Genomic DNA, 24,570 nt, shown 5'->3' with positions numbered 1-24,570 from the left:
ATATAATTTATTGAAATTAAATATTTATTATTAAAAAGTACAAGAAATCATAAAAAGAAGAAAATATATATTTTGGTTCAACAATAAGCATTATAATATTTTTTCCCACAAATGATCAACTAATGCATTTCATAATGAAAAATGAGCTTCTTTATCTTTGATATTCCTAAATCGAGCAAGAAAATTGTGAAATCAGACATTTTCATCTTATGCAATTTTGATATCTAGAGGTGGAGCTTCTCTTCCAAGTTCAATTGGTGCATCGAGTTCACGCTCATCCTCAATTATCATGTTATGTAAAATTATACGTGTAGTCATGATAATGTCATGTAACACATTTATTTTACGTTATATTTATTTATATTATTTATGTTTTAAAAAAAATAGTTTATGCATCTTTATGTAAAATTATTAAATAATCCTTTACCGCAGATGCCTCAACCTCCTCCTCCAGCGGCTGCACCTCAGCCTGCCCCAGCAGGTGTGTGCCTTCATATGCACCATACGCGAGATATACGGTGGAAGATTTGCTTGCCCAGCCTGGACGGGAGGGTTTGGAAGTTCTAGACCCCGATAGACCCCGAGGAACTTATTGGTAAGTTATTAATTTTTATTACATTAAAATTTAAATTATTTTTATTTTCTAACAATTCAATTGTTTTTTGTTTCAGGTTTGGGGCTAACAACCGTGTTAGCCGGAGCGTTTCGGCGGTGATTAAGGGTTACTACGATGGGGCATATCCGAACTGGAGCATGACACCAAATCACGTTAAGATCACTTGGTTTAAATGTTTTGCGGTAAGATTTTTAAATTTAATTAAATTATCACTTTTAAATATTACTTTTTATTTTAAAATATTTATTATTAATTGTAATTTCTTCAAAAATTTTATGTTTCAGCAAAGGTGGCATTGGTCTTTGGGAATTACCAAGAGGGTGAAGAGGGAATTCGTTGCAAAGGCAAAGACCCGCCTTTGCAACACAGTCTCCGATTGGAAGGACAAGTGAGAGATCTACGGGTATGAGGGAAAGCCCACTGAGCTCACGACGGATGTGTGGGATGGCCTCATCGCCTATTGGAAGCTACCCTCTTCGATCAAAAAGGCCAATTCGTGCTCTGCTTCTCGAAAAACGAAAGATAAAGATGGTCATTTGCCCATGGTTCACAGAACCGGACAAAAACTTTATGCAGGAGTCTGTCTAGAAGCTGTAAGTTTTGTTTTTAATATTTATTTTAAATTTTTCAATTAATTTAAATTTTAATATTTAATTTTTTTTTTTTGTAGTTAGAGAAGACGGGAGTCTTACCATCTTTGTCTGAGCTATTCAAGATGACTCACGCCACATCCGACGGAGTTTTTGTGGATCCTGCATCTGAGAAACTCTTCCATGCAGTGGCTGCTCGGATTGAAGAACGGGAGACGCAACTAACCCAGCAGTCTCCCAATGGATTACCCGTCACATTGACCATCGAAGAGGCCGACAGAATCTTCGAAGAGGTACAACTTAAAATTTTTGTTTACGTTATTTTTAATATTTTAACATAACTAACTATATAATACATATTTTAATTTTATAGGTGGCTCCTAAAAATAAGGGACGAATAGTCGGCATAGGCTCTGTTAACGAAGTTGAAAGGGCAACTTCGTCATACACTTCGAGACGGGATGAAGAGACTTCTCAGATGAAAGCTCGAATGGATAGCCAGCAGGTTCGTTTAGACTCTCTTGAGGATCTGCTAGACGTGAGAGACGAGCCACTCTTGGGTTGCCATCACAAAATCCCGAAGAGTCCGATCCAAACCGTCAACAGCAGAGCAACCCCACTGACTACTTCGACAATATGTAGTTTTTTTTTTATATTTCTGTTTGTATTATGAATTTAAATATTGACTTTTAAATGCTTTTTTAAAATATGTTTTTCATTTTCATATTTCGTTTTAAAATTTAAAATATTTTGAATTTCGAATATTAAATATAAATTCAAATTTATTATACACTAATAATAATATAATAAGAATCGATGTAAACTCCTCGTAAACATTACATGAAGTTTACATCGAATGTTTACGAGTGATTAACATCGAAAGATTTACGAGGGTTTTACATCGAAATGTTTACGTGTGCTTTACACCAAAATCATTACGTGGGCTTTACCACGAAGCCTTACGTGTCGTTTACGACGAATACTTTCCATGCGCTTTACGAGGAATATATTTCGTCGTAAACGTAACGAGTCGTTTACGACGAAACCTCCGTTACGACAGTCGTTTAACAACGAAACGTCTTTCGAGGTTAATTCGTCGTAACACCCCGTTTACGACGAATTTACAATGAATATTGCCCTCGTAAAAAATATGTTTTCTTGTAGTGTGATGTCATGTAACACATTTATTTTACGTTATCTTTATTTATATTATTTATGTTTTAAAAAAAATAGTTTATGCATCTTTATGTAAAATTATTAAATAATCCTTTGTGGAATATCCTATTATTTTTCATATTATTATACAATTTTTAAATATTATTTATGTAAGAAATAAAAACATTAAGAAAGTAAAAGATCATTTCATAAATAAAAAAAGTTTAACTTTAAAATGAAGTAATAGATAAGATTACTCTACAAATAGAGTAACCCTAGCCATTACTCCATTTTGGAGTTGGAAATAGAGTAGGGGTTGGAGTAGATTTTACTCCAAAATGGTGTTTGGAGTTAGAAAATGAAGTATGGTTGGAGATGCCCTTGGTAAACAAGTCTTTCAAGTCATCAACAAATTAAAACACCAGTTATTGCACGGATGAAGTTCACGAGCAAGGTGAGAGATTCTTTAAACCTTGGTGGTCGGAAGAGTTTTATATTCACTGAATAAATAGATTGTGGAGGAGATTGGTTGGACTGTACTGTAAAAAATTTACTGTAGAATTTGAACTGTAAATGTATTGGCTGTAGCTGTACATTTACTAAAGTATATTTTCTATAGAGATTTTTGCTGTAGTTATGATAACTGTAGCTGTAAATTATTGGCTGTACTTTTGTAAAATAAAACATGATTGGATAAAATGTGTTATAGCTGTAAAAAAAAACTTTTCTGTTAATTTAAAAATATAATAATTTATAAAATTTATCCAAAATAAAGAAAACCATCTAAAATAAAAAAAAATAGTCAAAGGAAAACCAACATCTAAATAATAATAAATTTTATCTACTAGAATTCCATAAATTCATTGCAATCTCATCTCGAAAGTCTTCCATGTATTGCCGAGAATCGACCATTTGTGCATCTTTATGGTCTTCAATCTCTTCATCTATTTGATGGCTTGCCCCCTTGCTCCCAATTTGCTTCAAAATCAGGATCTGGTATACTTGATTTTCGTACAAAGTTATGCAGTGTCATTGTTGCTGCCACAAGTTTTCTTGTCGTCTGAATGTCATATCTTGCTCGATCTTGCATTATCCTCCATTTTCCTTTCCACACTCCAAAAGTTCTTTCAATAACACATCGAATTGTAGAGTGGATGCGATTAAATTTTTCTTTGAAATTGCTGGGTGGTGCTTGATTTTGAAACTGACCGTGATGGTACCGAGATTGTCTATATGGTGCCAGATATCCACGACGTAAAGCATACCCTGAATCAACAAGATAGTATTTTCCTAAAGGTGGATGCGGGAAAATAGGATCTCCCATAGCCAATGCTAGAAACTTTGCATCATGAGCAGACCCAGGCACACCAACATATGCATATGTGAACAGCATGTCTAAGTTGCATATTCCTAGAATGTTCATGCTGCATTGATTTTTCCTATTTCAGTATCGTTGTTGATCTCGTCCTGAGACCATAACAGGAACATGTGTTCCATCCATTGCACCTATACAACCCTTGAAGTTTGATCCATAATGTCTATCTGACTGCAGCTTTCGATGGACTTGAGTGAGATTTGTTGGATCCGACTTGAACATATCTATTGCCATAAGTTCCATGACATCAAGAACTTCATGAAACTTTCTAAATATGCTCTCTTGTGAGTGTCCAAACATTCTCATGACGCTTCTCTGAGTGGCATTGTGACCACAGATGTACAAAAATATTGCAACACTCTCTTTCACCGACATATTTTGTGAAGATTTCATCTTGTATTGATTTTCTATCTTGTCACATAGATCAAGAAACACCTCTGGCTGCATTCTTAAGAGAAAGTGACATTGTAATGGATGTCCATGGATTAAATCGTGGACAAGTTGACGACCACGAGTAGGATGTGCACACAATGGTTGTCTAATCATTTTCTCTAGCTTGGTTTCGTCTGAGAGTTCAGAAATCAACCGAGACTCTTCATCTCTTTATTCTATCATACACCAAAATAGTTGTACAATCTGTAAATAACAATCTAAATATAAGTTAAATAACAATCATCTGTCCACGTAATCTATCAAGCAAAAGATAATTATATCAACTTTAATAGCAATTTTTTCCTACAAGATATCAAAAGTAATTGTGTTTTACCTCTCGCTGATGAGAAGATGTCCCCACGTTTGCCATATCTGCAACAAATATACATTGAATGGCATCATATATACACATAATAACACAAATATGAAACAAACAGAGTAATGTTTAGTCTTAGTCGGTTTTGAGAAGCGTGAACTCATAATTGTAACCACTATAGTATTGAATTTAGTTGCTTCTGTTTTACTATTAGATTTTAGAAATTGAAACGCAGGAAATAAGGATGCCAAATCTGAATAGTGGGTCTTTGACCTCTCGGGATCCACTAAAAGCATTAACTTAATCATATGTTTGGTTTTCTTACCGATGGACATGTTTAGCTCCAACAGGCAATAGCTGTTCTTCTTTCTCACGTGATTTGGAAAACGTATTTGAAAATTTAGTTTTCTAGACTTAATGTTTTGAAGAAGAAAAGCTAGTATTTATAAAACAAGTGTTACCTTAGGGTTTTCCTTGCTTAAGTTATCTATTGATTTTTTCCTTTTTGTTTTTAGTTGATAATGTCCGTTCTTAAGTTTATCTAACTTTAAATTATTAGTTTATGATCAAAGATTATCATGATTCGAATATACTAAGAATATATACACGTATCTCGTATGTTGATGAAAAATATAACGTGTTTTTTTTTTCAATTATGAGTTTATTTTTTCTACAACCCAAATAATAAGGATGTAGAATTTTTGTCTAAAACAAATAGAAAAGTTAAAGTTTTATTTTTTTTGTTGTATCTTGAAAAGATAAAGCTACAATGATTGGCAACAATTTATAAAATTTTGCTTTAGACTTTAACTAAGAAAATAAAGCTAAAGCATGATTGGTTAGGATTAGTGCTTTAGGAAAAATTAAAGCTAAAGTACTAAATTAAAGCCCAACCAATCATCACATGTGTTGTAATGAAAATTTTCTTAGGACATCAGCATAGCTAAAACTTTTACCAAATCTCCCAAAAGTATTAAAAATTAATGTCCACAAAAAGAGACAAATGTTTGATCTCTCACAATATCTCTATTTTTGCTTCTTTGCTTTTTTTATTTTGCTTAAACTGATATTTAATTCTTGAGAAATTCAGATGAAAAACCCATCAATGCAGATGGCCTTAATTACTAGCCCGAGATCTAATTAAATTGATTATTCCAGTCGAGGGGGTTGGTCCCATCCAACATGTTGCATAAAAGTCTTAAGGGAGTAACGGCATACTGACCACAAAGGGAGACACCAGAACTTAACACTACGGCCTAGAGATGAAGTGGTTACAATGCACCACTTTATATCAAAATATCTAAAACGTAGTAGTTCCATCATAACATAAATCTGAAAAATGTTTTAGATAGTGAAACTTAATTCTTAGCAAACTGTAGTAAAATCAACAACAAACGTAATTTCAAGACATGGCCAAAAATCGCAGTCTTTCGCAACTTCCCAATGGGCTTTATTTTTAAACGTACAAATATGAATTAAATGCTGCATTACCCGTAACTGATCGACTTTTTTGATATTTACTAGGAGTTTTTTGATATTTACTACGTATTGGTCATCTTGGGCTGAAAAACCCATCTGAAAACCTCTGTGGCCAGTACGAACCGAATCTGGAGCCGTAGTTGCAGCCGTAAACCGTATACCACCGAACTAACTCGTCCAAGTCGTAACTGATCGTTTTAATCTGAAGTACCTTTTTCGTAAATACTCCTTCCGTTTCAGATTATTTGTCGTTATAAGGTAAAATTTTTGTTTCAAAATAAGTGTCGTTTTATAATTTCAATGCAAAATTTATTGATTTTATATTTTAATCTACTTTTTTATTGGTTGAAATGTGGTTAGGTGTATTGGTAATGATGTTTTTATCTAATAAATATACAAAATTAAATATTTTCTTAATCTATGTGCCGAAGTCTAAAACGACAAGTAATCTGAAACGGAAGGAGTATTTCATTAGTAACATAAAACAAGTCGAAATAATAATAACTGTAGTATCATCCAATTACTATAATTAATATTTCAAGAAAGACCAACAAATTTATTATCAAAGCAAATAACACGATGATTCTTTGATAATATTAAAGTTTTAAAAATGCTGAAATGATTATTACTATGCGATGTGCAAAGTACAATATAATCTGTAATTTAAGGCAAACACATATAATGAATATTGATGAATTCAATTATTAATTGAATAGATAATTTCACTATGCGTAAGTTGCACGGATATTTTAAAAGATTGAACTTAGGTTTGTTAAATCTTAAAATTTCAGAAAACCATGTATTACAAATTAATAAAATTTTATTATTTGAATTGAAATGATTCACTACAAGAAAACAGCGGCATACCGAGAGAAAAAATCGTCGGTATGTCGTCGGAATAACGTTATTCCGACGACATACCGACGAAACAAGTCCTCGGAAATAACTCCTCGGAAATTCATTTTTTCTCGGAAATCTTTCGGAAATTTCCGACGGAATTCTGAGGAAATGAATTTCCGAGGAAACTCTGAGGACCACCAGTTCGTCGGAAAGGTCCTCGGAATATACCGAGGGAGAACTTCCTCGGGATATTTCGATGGACTTTCCGATGGTCCAATCCTCGGAAGTTCCGACGAAAGGTTCCTCGGAATTTTCATCGGGAATTTCCGAGGAACGGAGCCCTCGGAAAATTCCGAGGAAGGAGTCCCTCGTTATATTCCGACGACTTATTCCGAGGAAATGTTCATTTCCTCGGAATTTAAAAAAAAATTAATTTTTTTTTAAAAAATTATTTTTTTTTAAAAAAATAAATTTTTTGAAATTTAAATTCGAAAATATAAAATTAAAATTAAAATTAAAATTGAAAACATATTAGATAATATTCAAAGTTGTACAAATAAAAATAAAACATTCTGAGTTTTTGAAAAAAAAACAAAAACTACTGGTCTTGCACGTTCGGGAACACCTCGTTCGGGTACATCCTCTTCATCATCTCCATCATTTGTTGGTTCAGCCTCATCTGTGCCTCATAGCCCGCCTGTTGAGCCGCCATCTGAGTCTCCAACAAAGATATGCGATCATCCCTGTTCTTCAACTGAGCCGTAAGTACTTCTGGATCAACAAAGGGCGGTGGTGCAGAAAAAGGAGGAACCGACCGGGAGCGACGACCCAAACCGACCAAACGTCTCTTCTTCTTTGGAACCGACTGAAATAGAAAATAGCCAAATTTAAATAATATAAAAACATGATAAAATAAAAATCAAGAAATAAATGAATTGAACTTTAAAAAAAAAACTTACCGATTCAACGATTTCGTTGATTCGAACCCGGGACAAGTTGGTCGAAGCCGTCGAATCGTCATCCTCGGTTTGAAGCTGAGACACTTCGTCTTGCACCTGAGTTTGGACCAGAGTGACCACTTCCCTCACAAGACCATCATCAATCTGGCCGGTCTTCTCATTGGTATACGCCCTCTTCATTAGGGCGAGATCATCAACCGGCTCGCCATCATTTTCTTCCGCCTTGAAAAAAACATAAATTAAACAAACATTAGAAATTAGAAGAAATGCACAAAAAAATAAAATTTCAAAACTTAAATAATTGAAGAAAAAGCAGCTGAACTTACCATGCGATCTCCCAGAGTGGCAATAGATTGAGCACCCAAGTTATGCTTGAAGACGCCATTCCCTTTACACTCGCTCCTGCGGTTGGTGGAGTTGGTGGAAGAAGTTTCTTTCGTCTCTTTCTTATCCCAATGCACACACAACTCCGTCCAGACCGTGTTGTTCATCGACTTTGGGACCTTTTAATAAAAAAAAAGAAAATAGTTAAATAAATAAAAAAATAGTTTAATAAATAAAAAAATTGTTTAATAAATTAAAAACAACCTTGTTTATTTTCCACTTCTTCTTCCACTCGTGCATCTGCTTCCCATAGTTGTCCATAACTTTATGGACGAAGTGGTGATAGATAAAGAGCGTATCATCAGAATTCCAGTTGAATTCTTGCTGAAAAAAAAACACAATTAGTAGAAAATTTATATTAAAGATTAAAAATATAAGTAAAAAATTAGAATACTTACCGCAAACTGACGAAAACACAGATGCTGCTTGTCGGTAGGGAAGTCAGTGAAAGTCGGATGTCCCTTGTCGAGGGCCGAGTACATCATACGTTTGATCCATGCGCTGATCCCGTTCCCGGATCGGTTGAACCTAATAATAAGAACAAATTATTAATAATGAATCAAATTTTAATGAAAAAAAATACGTTTAATTACCATGTTTGACCCCGTCCATGTGGATACGGAGTGAGATAGGAAAGATGGTCATGACCGGGCTGTCGAACCAACTCCGCAACACTCATCACTCCCGGAGGACCCGGAGGAGCAGCAGCGGGTGCAGCAGCGGGAGCGAGAGGAGCAGGAGCGGAAAATGGAGAGGAAGATGTATGGTAGGAGCTGTGGGGCGAAGTGGAATCCTGAATCTGGCTGGAATCCCGAGACTGGCTCCCCGTACCACCACGACCACGACGCTGTCGAGGCCGGGTCTGATCATCATTAGACGTGTAAATTAAAAAAAACATATTTAAAAATTAGTTCTAATAATTTTAATAAATAAAAAAACATATTAAAAAAATAGTTTTTAATCACAAAAATATAAATAGTTTAATAATTACAAAAAATAGTTTTAATAAATAAAAAATATTTTAATAATTACAAAAAATAGTTTTAATAATATTAAAAATGTTTAATAAATATAGAAATTTATATTATATATATATATATATTTTTAAAAAAATCCCAAATAATAGTTTTTAATCACAAAAAAGTTTTATAGATATTAAAAATGTTTAATAAATATATAAATGATTTTATAATGCAAAAAATAGATTTTATTTACAAAAAACGTTTTCATATTATATATACATAATTATCAATTAGATTTTTATAACCACAAAATTAATAAAAACTAAAAAAAAAAATTCAAATCAAGTGAATACCATAATCAAACTCGATTTTAGACAATCCTACCATTCACCTTAACAAAAATTTATAAATATCATTCTAAAATCATCAAATCTTCTTAAAAACCTAACAAATCTAACCTAAGAGAGTGGGATAGAGTTCATACATGATGCAGTGACTGAAATTGAGGAGGATTAGGGCGGATTCGCCGGAAATCGTCGAGAGAGAAGGGAGGAAACGGCGGAGAGGAAGAGAGCTTCGGCGGAGAGGAAGAGAGAAATGGGGAAGAAGATCTGGTTTGACCTAATAAAATGAGGCGTCCGACGGAAAATTTCCGTCAGAATTTCCTCGGAATGATTAAATATTTCCGTCCGAATTTCCTCGGAAATCATTAATTCAATTTTCGCGAAATATTTGGCGGTTTGGTTGACCCGGTTAAATGAAAATTTTCCGAGGAACCATGTTTCCTCGGAATACCCTCGGTAATTACCGAGGAAATTCCGAGGAAACATGGTTTGGGGTTTCAAAACATCGATTTTTTTTGCCGTATTTCATTTCTTATACAATTGTAATGCATACCATTGAGGATTCTTTGTATAGATGATCATAAACCATGAAATAACAAAATTTCAAAAATAATTGTAAGTATTCCCTTTACCGTTTATTAAAGTGTATAAGTGTTTCTCTTATGTTATGTGGTTTTCGTTCATGCAATCGTAAAAGTGTTTGTTATTGGGTAAAACACCAAAGTTTGACTTCATAATCTGGTTAAGACACTTAATGAAGGTTATATACGTATTATTCAATCCGCAAAACGTTGTTTTCGATTAAAAACCCCTAGTTCCTCGGAATTTCCTCGGAATATTTCGACGGAATTCCGAGGAAATCCTTATCTTCCTCGGAATTCCGTCGGAATATTCCGAGGAAATTCCGAGGAAAAAGACTCTATAATCAAATCCCTAACTCGACAAGGTCTATTCCGAGGAAATTCTGAGGGAAACCTATCTTCCCTCGGAATTTCCTCGGTATTTTTATTAAAAAAAAAAAAAGTCGATGCTAGTCTGTTTCCGAGTCATCATCACAGATGAATCTGAATCTGGATCTTGGTGAAACTCTCCAATCACCGGTTCATCCTCTACGTGAACGACGGCTTCCTCTCCGAAGTCGGTTAAATCGACAACAAGGCCAACTCCAACTAAATCTTTTGCTGCACTTAAGTTGCCGGATGTGCTTGGTTGTAGTGGGTCTTCCAGCTCAGAACTTCCCTGAACTCGGCCTCTCGGGTTGAGACTTGTAACAGTAACCCATGGATCATCTCTGTTCTTTACCCGGGGGTACTTGATATAACAAACCTGTAACATTTATAAAATTATTAGTAAAATTATAAATTAATTCACATGATGATGAATCATTCTGAATAATTAACATTTAATTACCTGATCGGTCTGAGAAGCAAGAATGAAAGGATCATAATATTGCAGCTTTCGCCTCGAATTTACTGATGTAACACCAAATGCATCTGTTCTCACACCTCGATCTAGAGTGTTGTTGTGCCAATCACAATAGAAAACAGTACGACGCAATCCAACCATGCCCAAATACTTGATTTCCAAAATCTCATGTATGTGTCCGTAGTATACATTACCTCATGATGCAAAACAAACGCCAGCATCATAAGTCGTACTCGAACGTCTCCTCTTCTGAGTTGTGAATGCATATCCTCGAGTACAAAATCTCGGATATGACTTCACAACAAAGTTTGGTCAAACGACCATCTCGCGTATCCAATCGTCAAATATTTCACCTCTGGCCAAACCAGCAGACAACTATTAATAGCACATATATATGTTATATCAATAAATGTGAATTAGTATAAATATGTGATAAATGATATTTTAATTTGTTTAAAGCACTCACATAAGTAAACATCCATCCAGCAAATTCTCTCTGCTTCATTTCTTCTAGTTCGTCCTCTGTGGCGTATCTATATTCGAACCGCTTTTCTGCAATGAAAATCCTGTACATATGATGACAATAATGTAATTAATTAAGATTTAAATTTCAACTTGTTAAAATAAAATTTGTAAGCTAATTTATTTACCTCTCATATTGAAGAACATCTTCGCAGTTGGTGAGCAAATATGTTTGCAAATTACTGCGCTCCTGCTCAGTAAGTCGACGGTCCTTTGGTTTTCCGCTAAGTCGTCCAACGTCTGTGAAAATGTCTGGAACCGTAACATGATATGTTGCCCGTTCGCCTCTATCATCATGCCGAGCAGGTCTTCTGTTTTTGGTCTGAACTTCTGCTGGAAAGTAGTACTCGGCAAAGTTTGAAGTTTCTTCATTGATCATCTGTGCGACTATAGAACCTTCCACCCTACTTAAAATTTTCACCATCTTCTTCAAATGGAACATATACCGCTCATACAGATACATCCATCTATACTGCACATGACCACCAAGTTCCAATTCTCTTGCCAGGTGAATAACAAGATGCTCCATAACATCAAAAAATGAGGGAGGAAATATCTTCTCAAGGTTGCACTGAATCACGGCTATGTTAGTCTTCAAATTTTCAATACCTTCAAGAGTCACTGATCTCGTGCATAAATCGCGGAAGAAACCACTTATCCCTGCAATTGCTTCATGAACATTTCGTGGTAATAGTTCCTTGAAGGCAAACGGAAGGAGGCGCTGCATCATTACATGGCAATCGTGGCTTTTCAAGCCAGTAAACTTTCCTTCCTTTCTGTCGATACAGTTACGCAAATTAGATGCGTAACCGTCTGGAAATTCCACATCGTTTGAAATCCAATCAAAGAACGCATCTTTTCCCTCTGCATCAAGTCGGTATATGGGAAAAGGAGCCCTACCATTCTCATCAACATGAAGTTCTGAACGAGCACATATATCGACTAAATCCAGTCTTGACTTCAAATTATCCTTTGTTTTACCTTGAACATTAAGGATCGTGTTCATGAGATTGTCAAAAAAGTTCTTCTCAATATGCATGACATCTAAATTATGCCTTAGCAGATGATCCTCCCAGTATGGCAGATCCCAAAAATACTTTTTTTGCCAGTTATGTAGGTCTCCAACAGCATCTACCGGAAAACGCTCATGTCCACCGACGTCTGGCGTCCTTTCTGCACCAAAATCTCTTAGTTGTGTCTTCAAATCTTTCCCACAAATTTCCGGAGGTGGACTGTCAAACACCCTCTTGTTCTTCGTAAACAAATTCCTACTCCTACGATATGGATGATCAGGTGGTAGGAATCTCCTGTGACAGTCAAACCAACACGTTTTCCTTCCGTGTTTTAGTTGGAAAGCATCAGTGTTATCTTGACAATATGGACATGATAGCCTTCCATGCGTTGTCCATCCAGACAACATACCATATGCTGGAAAATCACTTATTGTCCACATTAGTACTGCCCGCATTTGAAAGTTTTCTTTACACGAAACATCGTATGTTTCAGCACCTTGAGCCCATAGTTGTTGCAACTCATATATTAGTGGCTGAAGAAACACATCAAGTGATCTCTTAGGATGCTCTGGTCCGGGAACGAGAATCGAGAGAAACAAAAACTCTCGTCGCAAGCACAAGTTTGGGGGTAGGTTGTATGGTGTAAGAATGACTGGCCATAGAGAATACTGTCTTCCACTCTTGCCAAACGGGCTGAAACCATCAGTACATAATCCAAGGTAGACATTTCTTCTCTCATACGCAAAGTCGGGATACTTTGATTGGAAATGCTTCCACGCTTTTGCATCTGAAGGATGTCTGATCTCACCATCTGTTGAGTGCTCCGCATGCCATCTCATTGGTTGCGCTGTGCGTTCAGACAGATACAACCTCTGCAACCTTTCCGTCAAAGGCAAATACCACATCCTTTTATATAGCACTGGAACTCTTCCACTCGTATCTTTATAACGAGGCTTCCCACAAAATTTGCATGTAACCCGCTGTTCATCCGCCCTCCAATAAATCATGCAGTTGTCGCTGCATACATCTATTACCTGATACGATAAACCAAGACCAGCTACGAGTTTCTGAACCTCGTAGTATGAACCAGGAGCTACATTATCCTCGGGTAGAATACCTTTTACAAAATCAGCAATCGCATCCACACAGTCTTCAGCCAAATTATAATCTGTTTTAATGCCCATCAATCTTGTAGCAGATGATAAAGCTGAATGACCATCTCTGCAACCTTCGTACAATTGTTGCTTTCCAGCATCCAACATATCATAAAATCTCCTAGCTTCAGCATTGGGTAAATCTTCCCCTCTAAAATGATCATTTACCATCTGCTCAGTACCTACACCATAATCTACATCCGTTCTAATTGGTTCTTCTAATCTAACCGCTGGCTGAGGTTCGCTAGTATTACCATGTTCATAATCAGTTTCCCCATGATGATACCAAATTTTGTAACTTCGTGTAAACCCACTCAAATATAGATGAGTCCAAACATCCCACTCTTTAATAACCTTTCTATTTTTACAATTAGAGCAAGGACATCTTAACATACCTTTTTTTGCTTCCGGTTGTCGGGGAACTAACCCCATGAATTCGGTTATACCTTGTTGGTATTCTCCCGTAAGCAATCTCGTGTTCGGATCCAAATGAAGTCGATCGATCCAAGAACGAAAATAATTTGAAGAAGACATGTTTTTTATGAATCAAATTCGTGTGTAAAGAGAGTAAGAGGGAGGATGAAGATATGGAGTGAATGAAGAGGAAGAGGGGTGCTTGTATTTAAAGTTGAAATCCTGCCGACAGACCGAGGAAATTCCGACAGAATTCCGACGCCAACGGCTAGTTCGTCGGAATTTCCTCAGAATTTTTAAAATCCCCCAACGGCTCTCCAACGGCTCTCTAACGGCTATAATATGTCCTCAGAATTCATCGGTTTTTTTCCGAGGAATACATTTTTACTCAGTATTCCATAAGAATATTCCGATGGATTGATATTTCCTCGGAATTCCGTCGGTATATTCCGAGGAAATTCCGAGGAAATCAAATTTTGTGTTTCCTCAGAATATCCTCGGAATATTCCAAGGATTTCATTTTCCGTCGGAATTTCAGTCAGAATACCGCTGTTTTCTTGTAGTGATTGTATCAACCAAATTTGGATAGATAAGAAGTACAAAAAGTTTCCAGATACTCAGAAGTAAAATTACAGGATCTCCATATATAAGAAGAAAATATTCTTTAATTAACATTACAATATTAAATTTTAATAAGAGATATATCATATACATATAATATAATATAATATCATATTTAAATTTATTATTTGTTGTGAAATTATATATAATAATTTTTAAACAGTTTCAGATAAGGTAGATAACTACTCACTACGAGAAAACAGCGGTATTCTGACGGACATTCCGACGGAAAATGAAATCCTCGGAATATCCCGAGGAATTTCCGGGGAAATTACGAGGAAATATCAATCCGTCGGAATATTCCGAGGAAATTCCGAGGAAAAATGTGTTCCTCGGAAAAAACCGATGAATTCCGAGGAAATATTATAGCCGTTGGAGAGCCGTTGGGGGATTTTACAAAATTCCGAGGAAATTCCGACGAACTAGCCTCCTCTTCCTCTTCATTCACTCCATATCTTCATCCTCCCTCTTACTCTATTTACACACGAATTTGATTCATTAAAAATATGTCTTCTTCAAATTATTTTCGTTCTTGGATCGATCGACCTCATTTGGATCCGAACACGAGATTGCTTACGGAAGAATACCAACGAGGTATAACCGAATTCATGGGGTTAGTTCACCGACAACCGGAAACAAAAACAGGTATGTTAAGATGTCCTTGCTCTAATTGTAAAAATAGAAAGGTTATTAAAGAGTGGGATGTTTGGACTCATCTATATTTGAGTGGGTTTACACGAAGTTACAAAATTTGGTATCATCATGGGGAAACTGATTATGAACATGGTAGTACTAGCGAACCTCAGCCAGCGGTTAGATTAGAAGAACCAATTAGAACGGATGTAGATTATGGTGTAGGTACTGAGCAGATGGTAAATGATCATTTTAGAGGGGAAGATTTACCCAATGCAGAAGCTAGGAGATTTTATGATATGTTGGATGCTGGAAAGCAACCATTGTACGAAGGTTGCAGAGATGGTCATTCAGCTTTATCATCTGCTACAAGATTGATGGGCATTAAAACAGATTATAATTTGGCTGAAGACTGTGTGGATGCGATTGCTGATTTTGTAAAAGGTATTCTACCCGAGGATAATGTAGCTCCTGGTTCATACTACGAGGTTCAAAAACTCGTAGCTGGTCTTGGTTTATCGTATCAGGTAATAGATATATGCAGCGACAACTGCATGATTTATTGGAGGGCGGATGAACATCGGGTTACATGAAAATTTTGTGGAAAGCCTCGTTATAAAGATACGAGTGGAAGAGTTCCAGTGCCATATAAAAGGATGTGGTATTTACCTTTGACGGAAAGGTTGCAGAGGTTGTATCTGTCTGAACGCACAGCGCAACCAATTAGATGGCATGCGGAGCACTCAACAGATGTTGAGATCAGACATCCTTCAGATGCAAAAGCGTGGAAGCATTTCCAATCAAAGTATCCCGACTTTGCGTATGAGAGAAAAAATGTCTACCTTGGATTATGTACTGATGGTTTCAGTCCGTTTGGCAAGAGTGGAAGACAGTATTCTCTATGGCCCGTCATTCTTGATATAACCTCTTTCCTCGGATATTAGTTATTTGGTTTATCTAGCAAGGCAAAGCTGAATACGAATTAAAAACTACTCAAAACACAACCAAATAAAACGAAGAAACCATGTAAAAGAAATACGAACTCATAATTAAGAAAAAAAGTAAAAAAAACAAAGTTCAAAATTAACAGAAAATAAGACCATAAAACGTTAGAATAGAAAAGAAAATAAAATAGCGCGGTCGGAAATCAAATGGCAATACAGGCCGGTGATAGCTCCTACTCCAGATGTTCCTGCATCTTTGGGTCTCTTGGACCTCTTTCTTACCCTGTGTGTACCACTCGAACCCGAACCAGAGCTGGATGGAGAGTTGTCCCGATGAACTACATCATCCTTTTGGCAACGACACGGCCTGATACGTGAAATGGCAGCCCAGATCTTGTGTAGCATGTCGTTGTTTGTCTTTATGCTCTGATCTCTCCAATGTTGTTGCTGGCGCGAAGTGGCATTCGGTGGAAGCTCTTGCAGCTTGTACTGGCTGGAGTCTGATGGGAGTAGCTGATGGGGTTGTGAATCATCTGGAATGGCTTGTGCAGCCTCATCTTCTCCTTCTTCATCAACCACGGCCTTGCCTTTGGTCTGATATTTTGGCGTGAAGAAGGAAGGGGGGGGGGGGGGAATTATAGGGGAAATCGGAGGGGATGAGAGTTCTGAGGTTTTGATCCAAAAAGTTCGGGTTTTGCCTTATAATTTTGTTTCCCGTACACGCATCGATCGATGCATTTTTGTACAAATACGGATCGATCGATGCGTTTAAAAAAAGGCTCCCGAGATTTTGTTCGATCCATCGATGGGATAATCTAATCGATCGATCACATTGTTACGCTTTGGTCCATCTTAGTGATCGATCGATGCGTTTTCGGATATATATCCATCGATTGATCCGTTTATAAAAAAACTTACACGATTTTCCGAGGACATTCCGAGGAACGTTTGAGATTCTCGATCGATCGATGGGATAATCCAATCGATCGATCACATTGTTACGCTTTTGTCCATCTTAGTGATCGATCGATGCGTTTTTGGATATATATACATCGATTGATCTGTTTATAAAAAAACGTACGAGATTTTCCGAGGACATTCCGAGGAACGCTTGAGATTCTCGATCGATCGATGGGATAGTCTAATCGATCGATCACATTGTTACGCTTTGGTCCATCTTATTGATCGATCTATTCGTTTTTGGATATATATACATCGATCGATCCGTTTATAACAAAACTTACACGATTTTCCGAGGACATTTCGAGGAACGTTTGAGATTCTCGATCGATCGATGGGATAGTCTAATCGATCGATCACATTGTTACGCTTTGGTCCATCTCAGTGATCGATCGATGCGTTTTTGGATATATATACATCGATCGATCTGTTTATAAAAAAAAATTGACGTATTGAAACCCCAAACACTAGTTCCTCGGAATTTCCTCGGAATATTGCGACGGAATTCCGAGGAAGAAGAGGGTTACCTCGGAATTCCCTCGGAATAATCCGAGGAAATTCTGAGGAAATAGGGTTTTTAAACCGAAAACAACGTTTTGCGGTTTGAATAACACCTATATAACCCTTATTAAGTGTCTTACGTTCATTATGAAGTCAAAAATTTGTTACTTACCGTATAATTAACACTTTTCCGATTGTATGAACGAAATCCCACAACATAAGAGAAACACTTATACCTTTTAATGAACGGTAAAGGGAATACTTTCAATTAGTTTTGAAATTTGTTATTTCATGGTTTATGCTCATCTATACAAAGAATCCTCAATGGTATGCATTACAATTGTATAAGAAATGAAATACGGCAAAAAAATTGATGTTTTGTAACCCCAAACACTAGTTCCTCGGTATTTCCTCGGAATATTGCGAGGAAATTCCGACGGATATTTTACTATCCGTCGGAATTTCCTCTGAATATTTTCATTTTACCGGGCAAATATTTCGCGAAAATTGAAATTAGAATTCTGACGGAATTCCGACGGACCCTAGGTTTTATAACCACGAGCCCCTTCTTCTTCCCCATTTCTCTCTTCTTCCTCTGTGCGACTCCTCTCTTCTCTCCGGCGATTTCCCCCTGAAATCCGACGATATCTCAGGCGATCTCCCCCTTCTCTTACACAAATCATGTAAGGACCCTATCCCACTCTCTTAGGTTCTATTTGTTAGGTTTTTGTGTAGTTTTGATAGATTTTTGTTAGGGTGATTGGTTAGGATTGTGATTTGGTTGTATAATAGGTTTAGAATTGTGATTTGGTTGAATAATTTGTTTTGTTGAATTGATTTAGAATTTTTTAATAATTTTTTTTATTTTTTTTGTATTTATAAAATCGATTTTGGTATATAAAATCGATTTTTGTATTTTACAAAACGATTTTTCTATATAAATTCGATTTTTTGGATTTTACAAAATCTTTTTTGTATATAAATTTGATTTTTTGGATTTTACAAAACATTTTTTAATATCTATAAAACTTTTTTTGTGATTAAAAACTATTATTTGGGATTTAAAAATATTTTTAATATATATATATATTATTAAAACTATTTTTGTAATTATTAAACTATTTTTTATTTATTAAAACTATTTTTTGTTTATTAGAACTATTTTTATATATTTATTAAATGTTTTTAATATATATAAATCTTTTTTTGTGATTAAATTTTTTGGGATTTTTTTTTAAAAAAAAAAAATTAATTTATATATTTCTGTATTTATTAAATATATTTTTTTAATTTACAGGTCTCATGATGATCAGACCCGGCCTCGACAGCGTCGTGGTCGTGGTGGTACGGAGAGCCAGTCTCGGGATTCCGGCCATTTTCAGGATTCCCCTTCGCCCCACAGCTCCAACCATACATCTCCCTCTGTTGCACCCGCTCCTGCTCCTCTCGCTCCCGCTGCTGCATCCGCTCCTGTTCCTCCGGGTCCTCCGGGAGTGATGAGTGTTGGGGAGTTGGTTCAACAGCCCGGTCGTGACCATCTTTCGTATCTCACTCCGTATCCACATGGACGGGGTCAAACATGGTAATTAAACATTTTTTTTTCTTTAAATTTGGATTCATTATTAACTGTTTGTTCTTTTTATTAGGTTCAACCGATCCGGGAACGGGATCAGCGCATGGATCAACCGTATGATGTACTCGGCCCTCGACAGGGGACATCCGACTTTCACTCACTTCCCTACCGACAAGCAGGTTCTGTGGTTTCGTCAGTTTGCGGTAAGTATTCTAATTTTTTACTTATATTTTTAATCTTTAATATAAATTTTCTACTAATTGTGTTTTTTTTTCAGCAAGAGTTCAACTGGAATTCCGATGAGACGCTCTTTATCTATCACCACTTCGTCCATAAAGTTATGGACAACTATGGGAAGCAGATCCACGAGTGGAAGAAGAAGTGGGAAATCAATAAGGTTCGATTTAATTTATTAAACAATTTTTTAATTTATTAAACTATTTTTTAATTTATTAAACTATTTTCCCTTTTTTTTATTAAAAGGTCCCAAAGTCGATGAACGACACGGTCTGGAAGGAGTTGTGTGCGCATTGGGATAAGGAAGAGACGAAAGAAACTTCTTCCACCAACTCCACCAACCGCAGGAGCGACCGTAAAGGGAAGGGCATCTACAAGCATAACTTGGGTGCTCAATCTATTGCCACTCTGGAAGATCGCATGGTAAGTTCAACCGCATTTTCTTCAATTATTTGAGTTTCAGAATTTTAATTTATTGTGCATTTCTTCTAATTTCTAATGTTTCTTTAATTTATGTTTTTTTTCAAGGCGGAAGAAAATGATGGCGAGCCGGTTGATGATCTCGCCCTAATGAGGAGGGCGTATACCAACAAGAAGACCGACCAGATTGATGACGGTCTTGTGAGGGACGTGGTCGACCTGGTCCAAACTCAGGTGGTAGACGAAGTGTCTCAGCTTCAAACCGAGGATGACGCTTCGACGGCTTCGACCAACTTGTCCCGGTTTCGAATCAACGAAATCGTTGAATCCGTAAGTTCTTTTTTTTTTTAAAGTTCAATTCATTTATTTCTTGGTTTAAATTTGTAAATTTGGCTATTTTCTATTCAGTCGGTTTCAAAGAAGAAGGGACGTTTGGTCGGTTTGGGTCGTCGCACCCGGTCGGTTCCTCCTTCTTCTGCACCACCGCCCTTTGTTGATCCAGAAGTACTTACGGCTCAGTTGAAGGACAAGGATGATCGCATATCTTTGTTGGAGACCCAGATGGCGGCTCAACAGGCGGGCTATGAGGCACAGAGGAGGCTGAACCAGCAAATGATGGAGATGATGCAGAGGATGTACCCGAACGAGGTGTTCCCGGACGTGCCAGACCCGTAGTTTTTTTTTTTTCCAAAAACTCGGAATGTTTTATTTTTATTTGTGAAACTTTGAATATTAATTAATATGATTTCAATTTTAATTTTATATTTTCGAATTTAAATTTCAAAAATTTAATTTTTTTTAAAAAATAATATTTTTTACATTCCGAGGAAATTAATATATTTTTTACTTGATCGATCGATGCGTTTTTGGACATAAATCCACCGATCGATCTGTTTATAAAAAATCGTTCGGAATATACCGAGGGACATCTTCCTCGGAATATACCGAGGGACACCTTTCCTCGGAATATACCGAGGGACCGGTTCCTCTGAATATACCGAGGGATATGTTCCTCGGAATATACCGAGGGACATGTTCCTCGGAATATACCGAGGGACATGTTCCTCGGAATATTCCGAGGAACATGTCCCTCGGTATATTCCGATCGATCGATGGATATATGTCCAAAAACGCATCGATCGATGAACTTCCGAGGAAATATCCCGACGAAGTTCTCCCTCGGCATATTCCGAGGAGATTTCCGACAAACGAGTGATCCTCGGAATTTCCTCGGAAATTTGTTTCGTCGGTATGTCGTCGGAATATCGATATTCCGACTATTTTTTCTCTCACTATCCTTGTTGTTTTCTTGTAGTGACTCCCTCCTTTTCATTTTAATTGTCGTTCTAGGTTTATGGACACGGATTAAGAAAACATATGATTTTGTATATTTTCAAAACAAAAACACAATTACCTATACACACCTAACAATATTTCAACCAATAGAAAAATATAATGAAAAATCTTTTTAATAAATTTTGCATTGAAACTTTAAAACGACACTTATTTTGAAACGAAATTTTTTTCCAACAACGACAATTAAATCGAAACGGAGGGAGTATTAAAGAATAGTATCCAAACTATATGACTTGAAGTGTTGTATTATCCATATAATTATCCAAACCTTTTTTGAAAAGAGATAATTATCCGACGTTTCATAATAGTATCGAAATACTATCAATTCAGTATTATCCATAATTATCCAAACGTTGCCGAGTGTAATTATCCTGAGTCAAAGATCAGTTTCCAAAGACTCTCAATTTGTAACCGAATGGATATTCTCAGCCCATATAAATACGTATACTCTCTATCAAAATATCAATCACTTCTCACATCTAAAGTCTCTCTTTCTTCAATTATTTTCTCACCAATTTACTTTAGCGTTTAACAATGGAGTTGGATCTTTCACCGAGACTACCAAAGAAAGTGTACGGAGTAGACGGTGGTTCGTACTTTGCATGGTGTCCTGAAGAGTTACCCATGCTACGTGATGGTAACATTGGAGCCGCTAAGCTCGCTCTAGAGAAGTATGGCTTAGCTCTTCCTCGCTACTCTGATTCCTCCAAGGTCGCTTATGTTCTTCAAGGTCCGTTTTTATTGTTTTTTTTTAATAATAAGGTTTTACGTTTTAATTGTTTATTTGAGGATTATATTATTATGATTTAACCATTTTCCGTGAATGGTATTATAAGAATGTTTCTTGAAACAATTGTCAGGATCTGGAACAGCAGGAATTGTTCTCCCTGAGAAAGAGGAGAAAGTGATTGAGATCAAGAAAGGAGACTCCATAGCTTTGCCTTTCGGTGTAGTAACATGGTGGTTCAACAATGCAGACACTGAGCTTGTTATTCTCTTCCTCGGTGAGACGCACAAGGGTCACAAAGCAGGACAGTTCACCGATTTTTACCTAACCGGATCCAATGGGATCTTCACCGGTTTCTCAACCGAGTTTGTAGGCAGAGCCTGGGATCTCGACGAGACCATCGTGAAGAAGCTTGTCGGATCTCAGACTGGTAATGGGATCGTGAAGGTTGATGCGAGTTTGAAGATGCCTTCACCGAGGAAAGGTGACAGAGAAGGGTTTGTTCTAAACTGTTTGGAGGCTCCTCTTGATGTTGATATCAAGGATGGAGGAAGAGTTGTTGTGTTGAACACAAAGAATCTTCCCTTGGTTGGTGAAGTTGGGTTTGGTGCTGATCTGGTGAGGATCGATGGACACTCGATGTGTTCTCCTGGATTCTCTTGTGACTCTGCTCTTCAGGTTACATACATTGTTGGTGGTAGCGGTCGTGTTCAGGTGGTTGGTGCGGATGGGAAGAGAGTTCTTGAGACACATGTGAAAGCTGGAGCTTTGTTTATTGTTCCTAGGTTCTTTGTTGTGTCCAAGATTGCTGATTCTGATGGCTTGTCTTGGTTCTCCATCGTGACTACTCCTGAGTAAGTTACTTTTTAAAATTTATTATATTTTTGGATAGATTTGAAGATTATGTTAATTTTTTTTTAATGTTTTTGCAGTCCCATTTTCACGCATTTGGCGGGGAAGACGTCGGTGTGGAAGGCATTGTCGCCGGAGGTTTTGCAGGCGGCTTTTAATGTTTCTCCGGAGGTGGAGAAGGCTTTCCGATCTAAGAGGACTTCTGATGCCATCTTCTTCCGTCCTTCCAACTAAAATATGGAAGATGATTTGGTGGTTTAGTTTGGTTTGTGCTTTAATCAAGTGTTTTCTAAGCGGTCTTGGTTTTTATTTCTTTTGGTTTGTGCTATGGTGCATTGTTCTCGTTGTTACGATTTGAATAAATAAAGAGAATAAATTACCCAAAGATGAAAACCTTCTTTTACTTGGTTCCCGGCTCAGTTTTTGAGGATAGTGCAATTTCTTGACAACTTCAGATATCTAATATAATTAGACGATAACCTGATTCTATTAAATTAAATTCGTTAATTAAATATACCAAATGAGAACTTAATCAATTACTTTGCACATATTTTATCAGAAACAAAAAAAACTAATTGCAAAACCAAAGTACGTAAAGAGTTTTCATTGGTGAAACTAAAACCGTATATCTCGTTAATATTTTTTTCCGCTTATATATCGATTATCCACGCAAGATATACGGACCAGATTTTAACTAATATCAAATCAATCTAAAATAACTGTTGCTGTAAATGCGGACCAGAATTTTAGTCATTAACTCATACACTAAAGGCAGTCAAAGTTAATCCATACATGCGGTAACTGTTGAGATTGACAATATAATGACACCTAGAAAGCGCGGATATGAATTTTCAGTTTCTAATTATTTATTTTATTAAATGATGTATTTGTAATATTCGTTCATATTATATTCATTAAGTAAATATTTTTTTTTGCATCTTAAACTATCTATTTTTTACGAATGTGTGATATCATATAAAAATATAAAAAAATGAGTATAGAGTTAATTAGATAATTTTAAAAACACAAATTTTTCTTTCGTGTGCGATATCATATAAATAATGATCCGCCCAGTTAACAAAAATCATGATTATTTTATGTGTAATTTTTTTTTATTTTGACAATTTCCTTAAAACTATATTAAATTTTACATATTTTAATTAGAATATTTCTAATATCTTTACCTTTTTATTTGAAATGAAACTCAATATTTTTTAACAATTATAACAAAATATTTAAAAAATATTTTTAGAATTTGTTTGAAAAAAATGAAAATTACATTTTAAATTAAAATTATCCTAAAATATGATAAGTTTTGATGTAAACGAAAACTTAAATTATTTCAAAAATAATGATATTCAATGATAATAACAATTTTAATTGATTAGTTTTAAAAAAATACATTTACAAAAATATTGTTTGAAAGAAAATTCTTTTATCTTTCAAATATAAAATAAAAATATTATAATTAAATAATTAAAAATATAAATAAAAACCATAAATTTAGCAAATGACAACTAAGTTATATTATGCTAAAATTTTCTTTTTAACAATTTATCAAATGACAAATGAGTTATGAGCAAATAATACCATATAATTTTTAAAAACATAGTCATTCTTAAATATTTTTTGAATAAATAATTATTTTTAAATTTAATCAACTGAAAATAATATCCGTACAATTGTGTGAGTCAAATTCTAGTTTTATTGATGCATGTTATATATTAGTGCTGCATGTTTTATGTAACATTTTAATGATGCACGTT

The 24,570-nt window shown here is 35.8% G+C and overlaps 1 protein-coding gene across 1 annotated transcript; it reads left to right on the top strand.

Moving 5' to 3' along the window:
* Nucleotides 1–21,678: 21,678 nt before the first annotated feature.
* On the top strand, nucleotides 21,679–23,207 carry LOC106379360 (glutelin type-D 1-like). The gene is made up of 3 exons (XM_013819335.3): nucleotides 21,679–21,955; nucleotides 22,086–22,806; nucleotides 22,885–23,207. The coding sequence occupies exons 1-3, from the start codon at nucleotides 21,760–21,762 to the stop codon at nucleotides 23,036–23,038; spliced, it is 1,071 nt and encodes a 356-aa protein (XP_013674789.2). The 5' UTR covers nucleotides 21,679–21,759; the 3' UTR covers nucleotides 23,039–23,207.
* Nucleotides 23,208–24,570: the final 1,363 nt, after the last annotated feature.

Source organism: Brassica napus, chromosome C4 (assembly GCF_020379485.1).
Source record: "Brassica napus cultivar Da-Ae chromosome C4, Da-Ae, whole genome shotgun sequence".
In the NCBI taxonomy this organism is placed as follows: domain Eukaryota; kingdom Viridiplantae; phylum Streptophyta; class Magnoliopsida; order Brassicales; family Brassicaceae; genus Brassica; species Brassica napus.
This window is presented reverse-complemented; position numbering and strand designations above follow the sequence as displayed.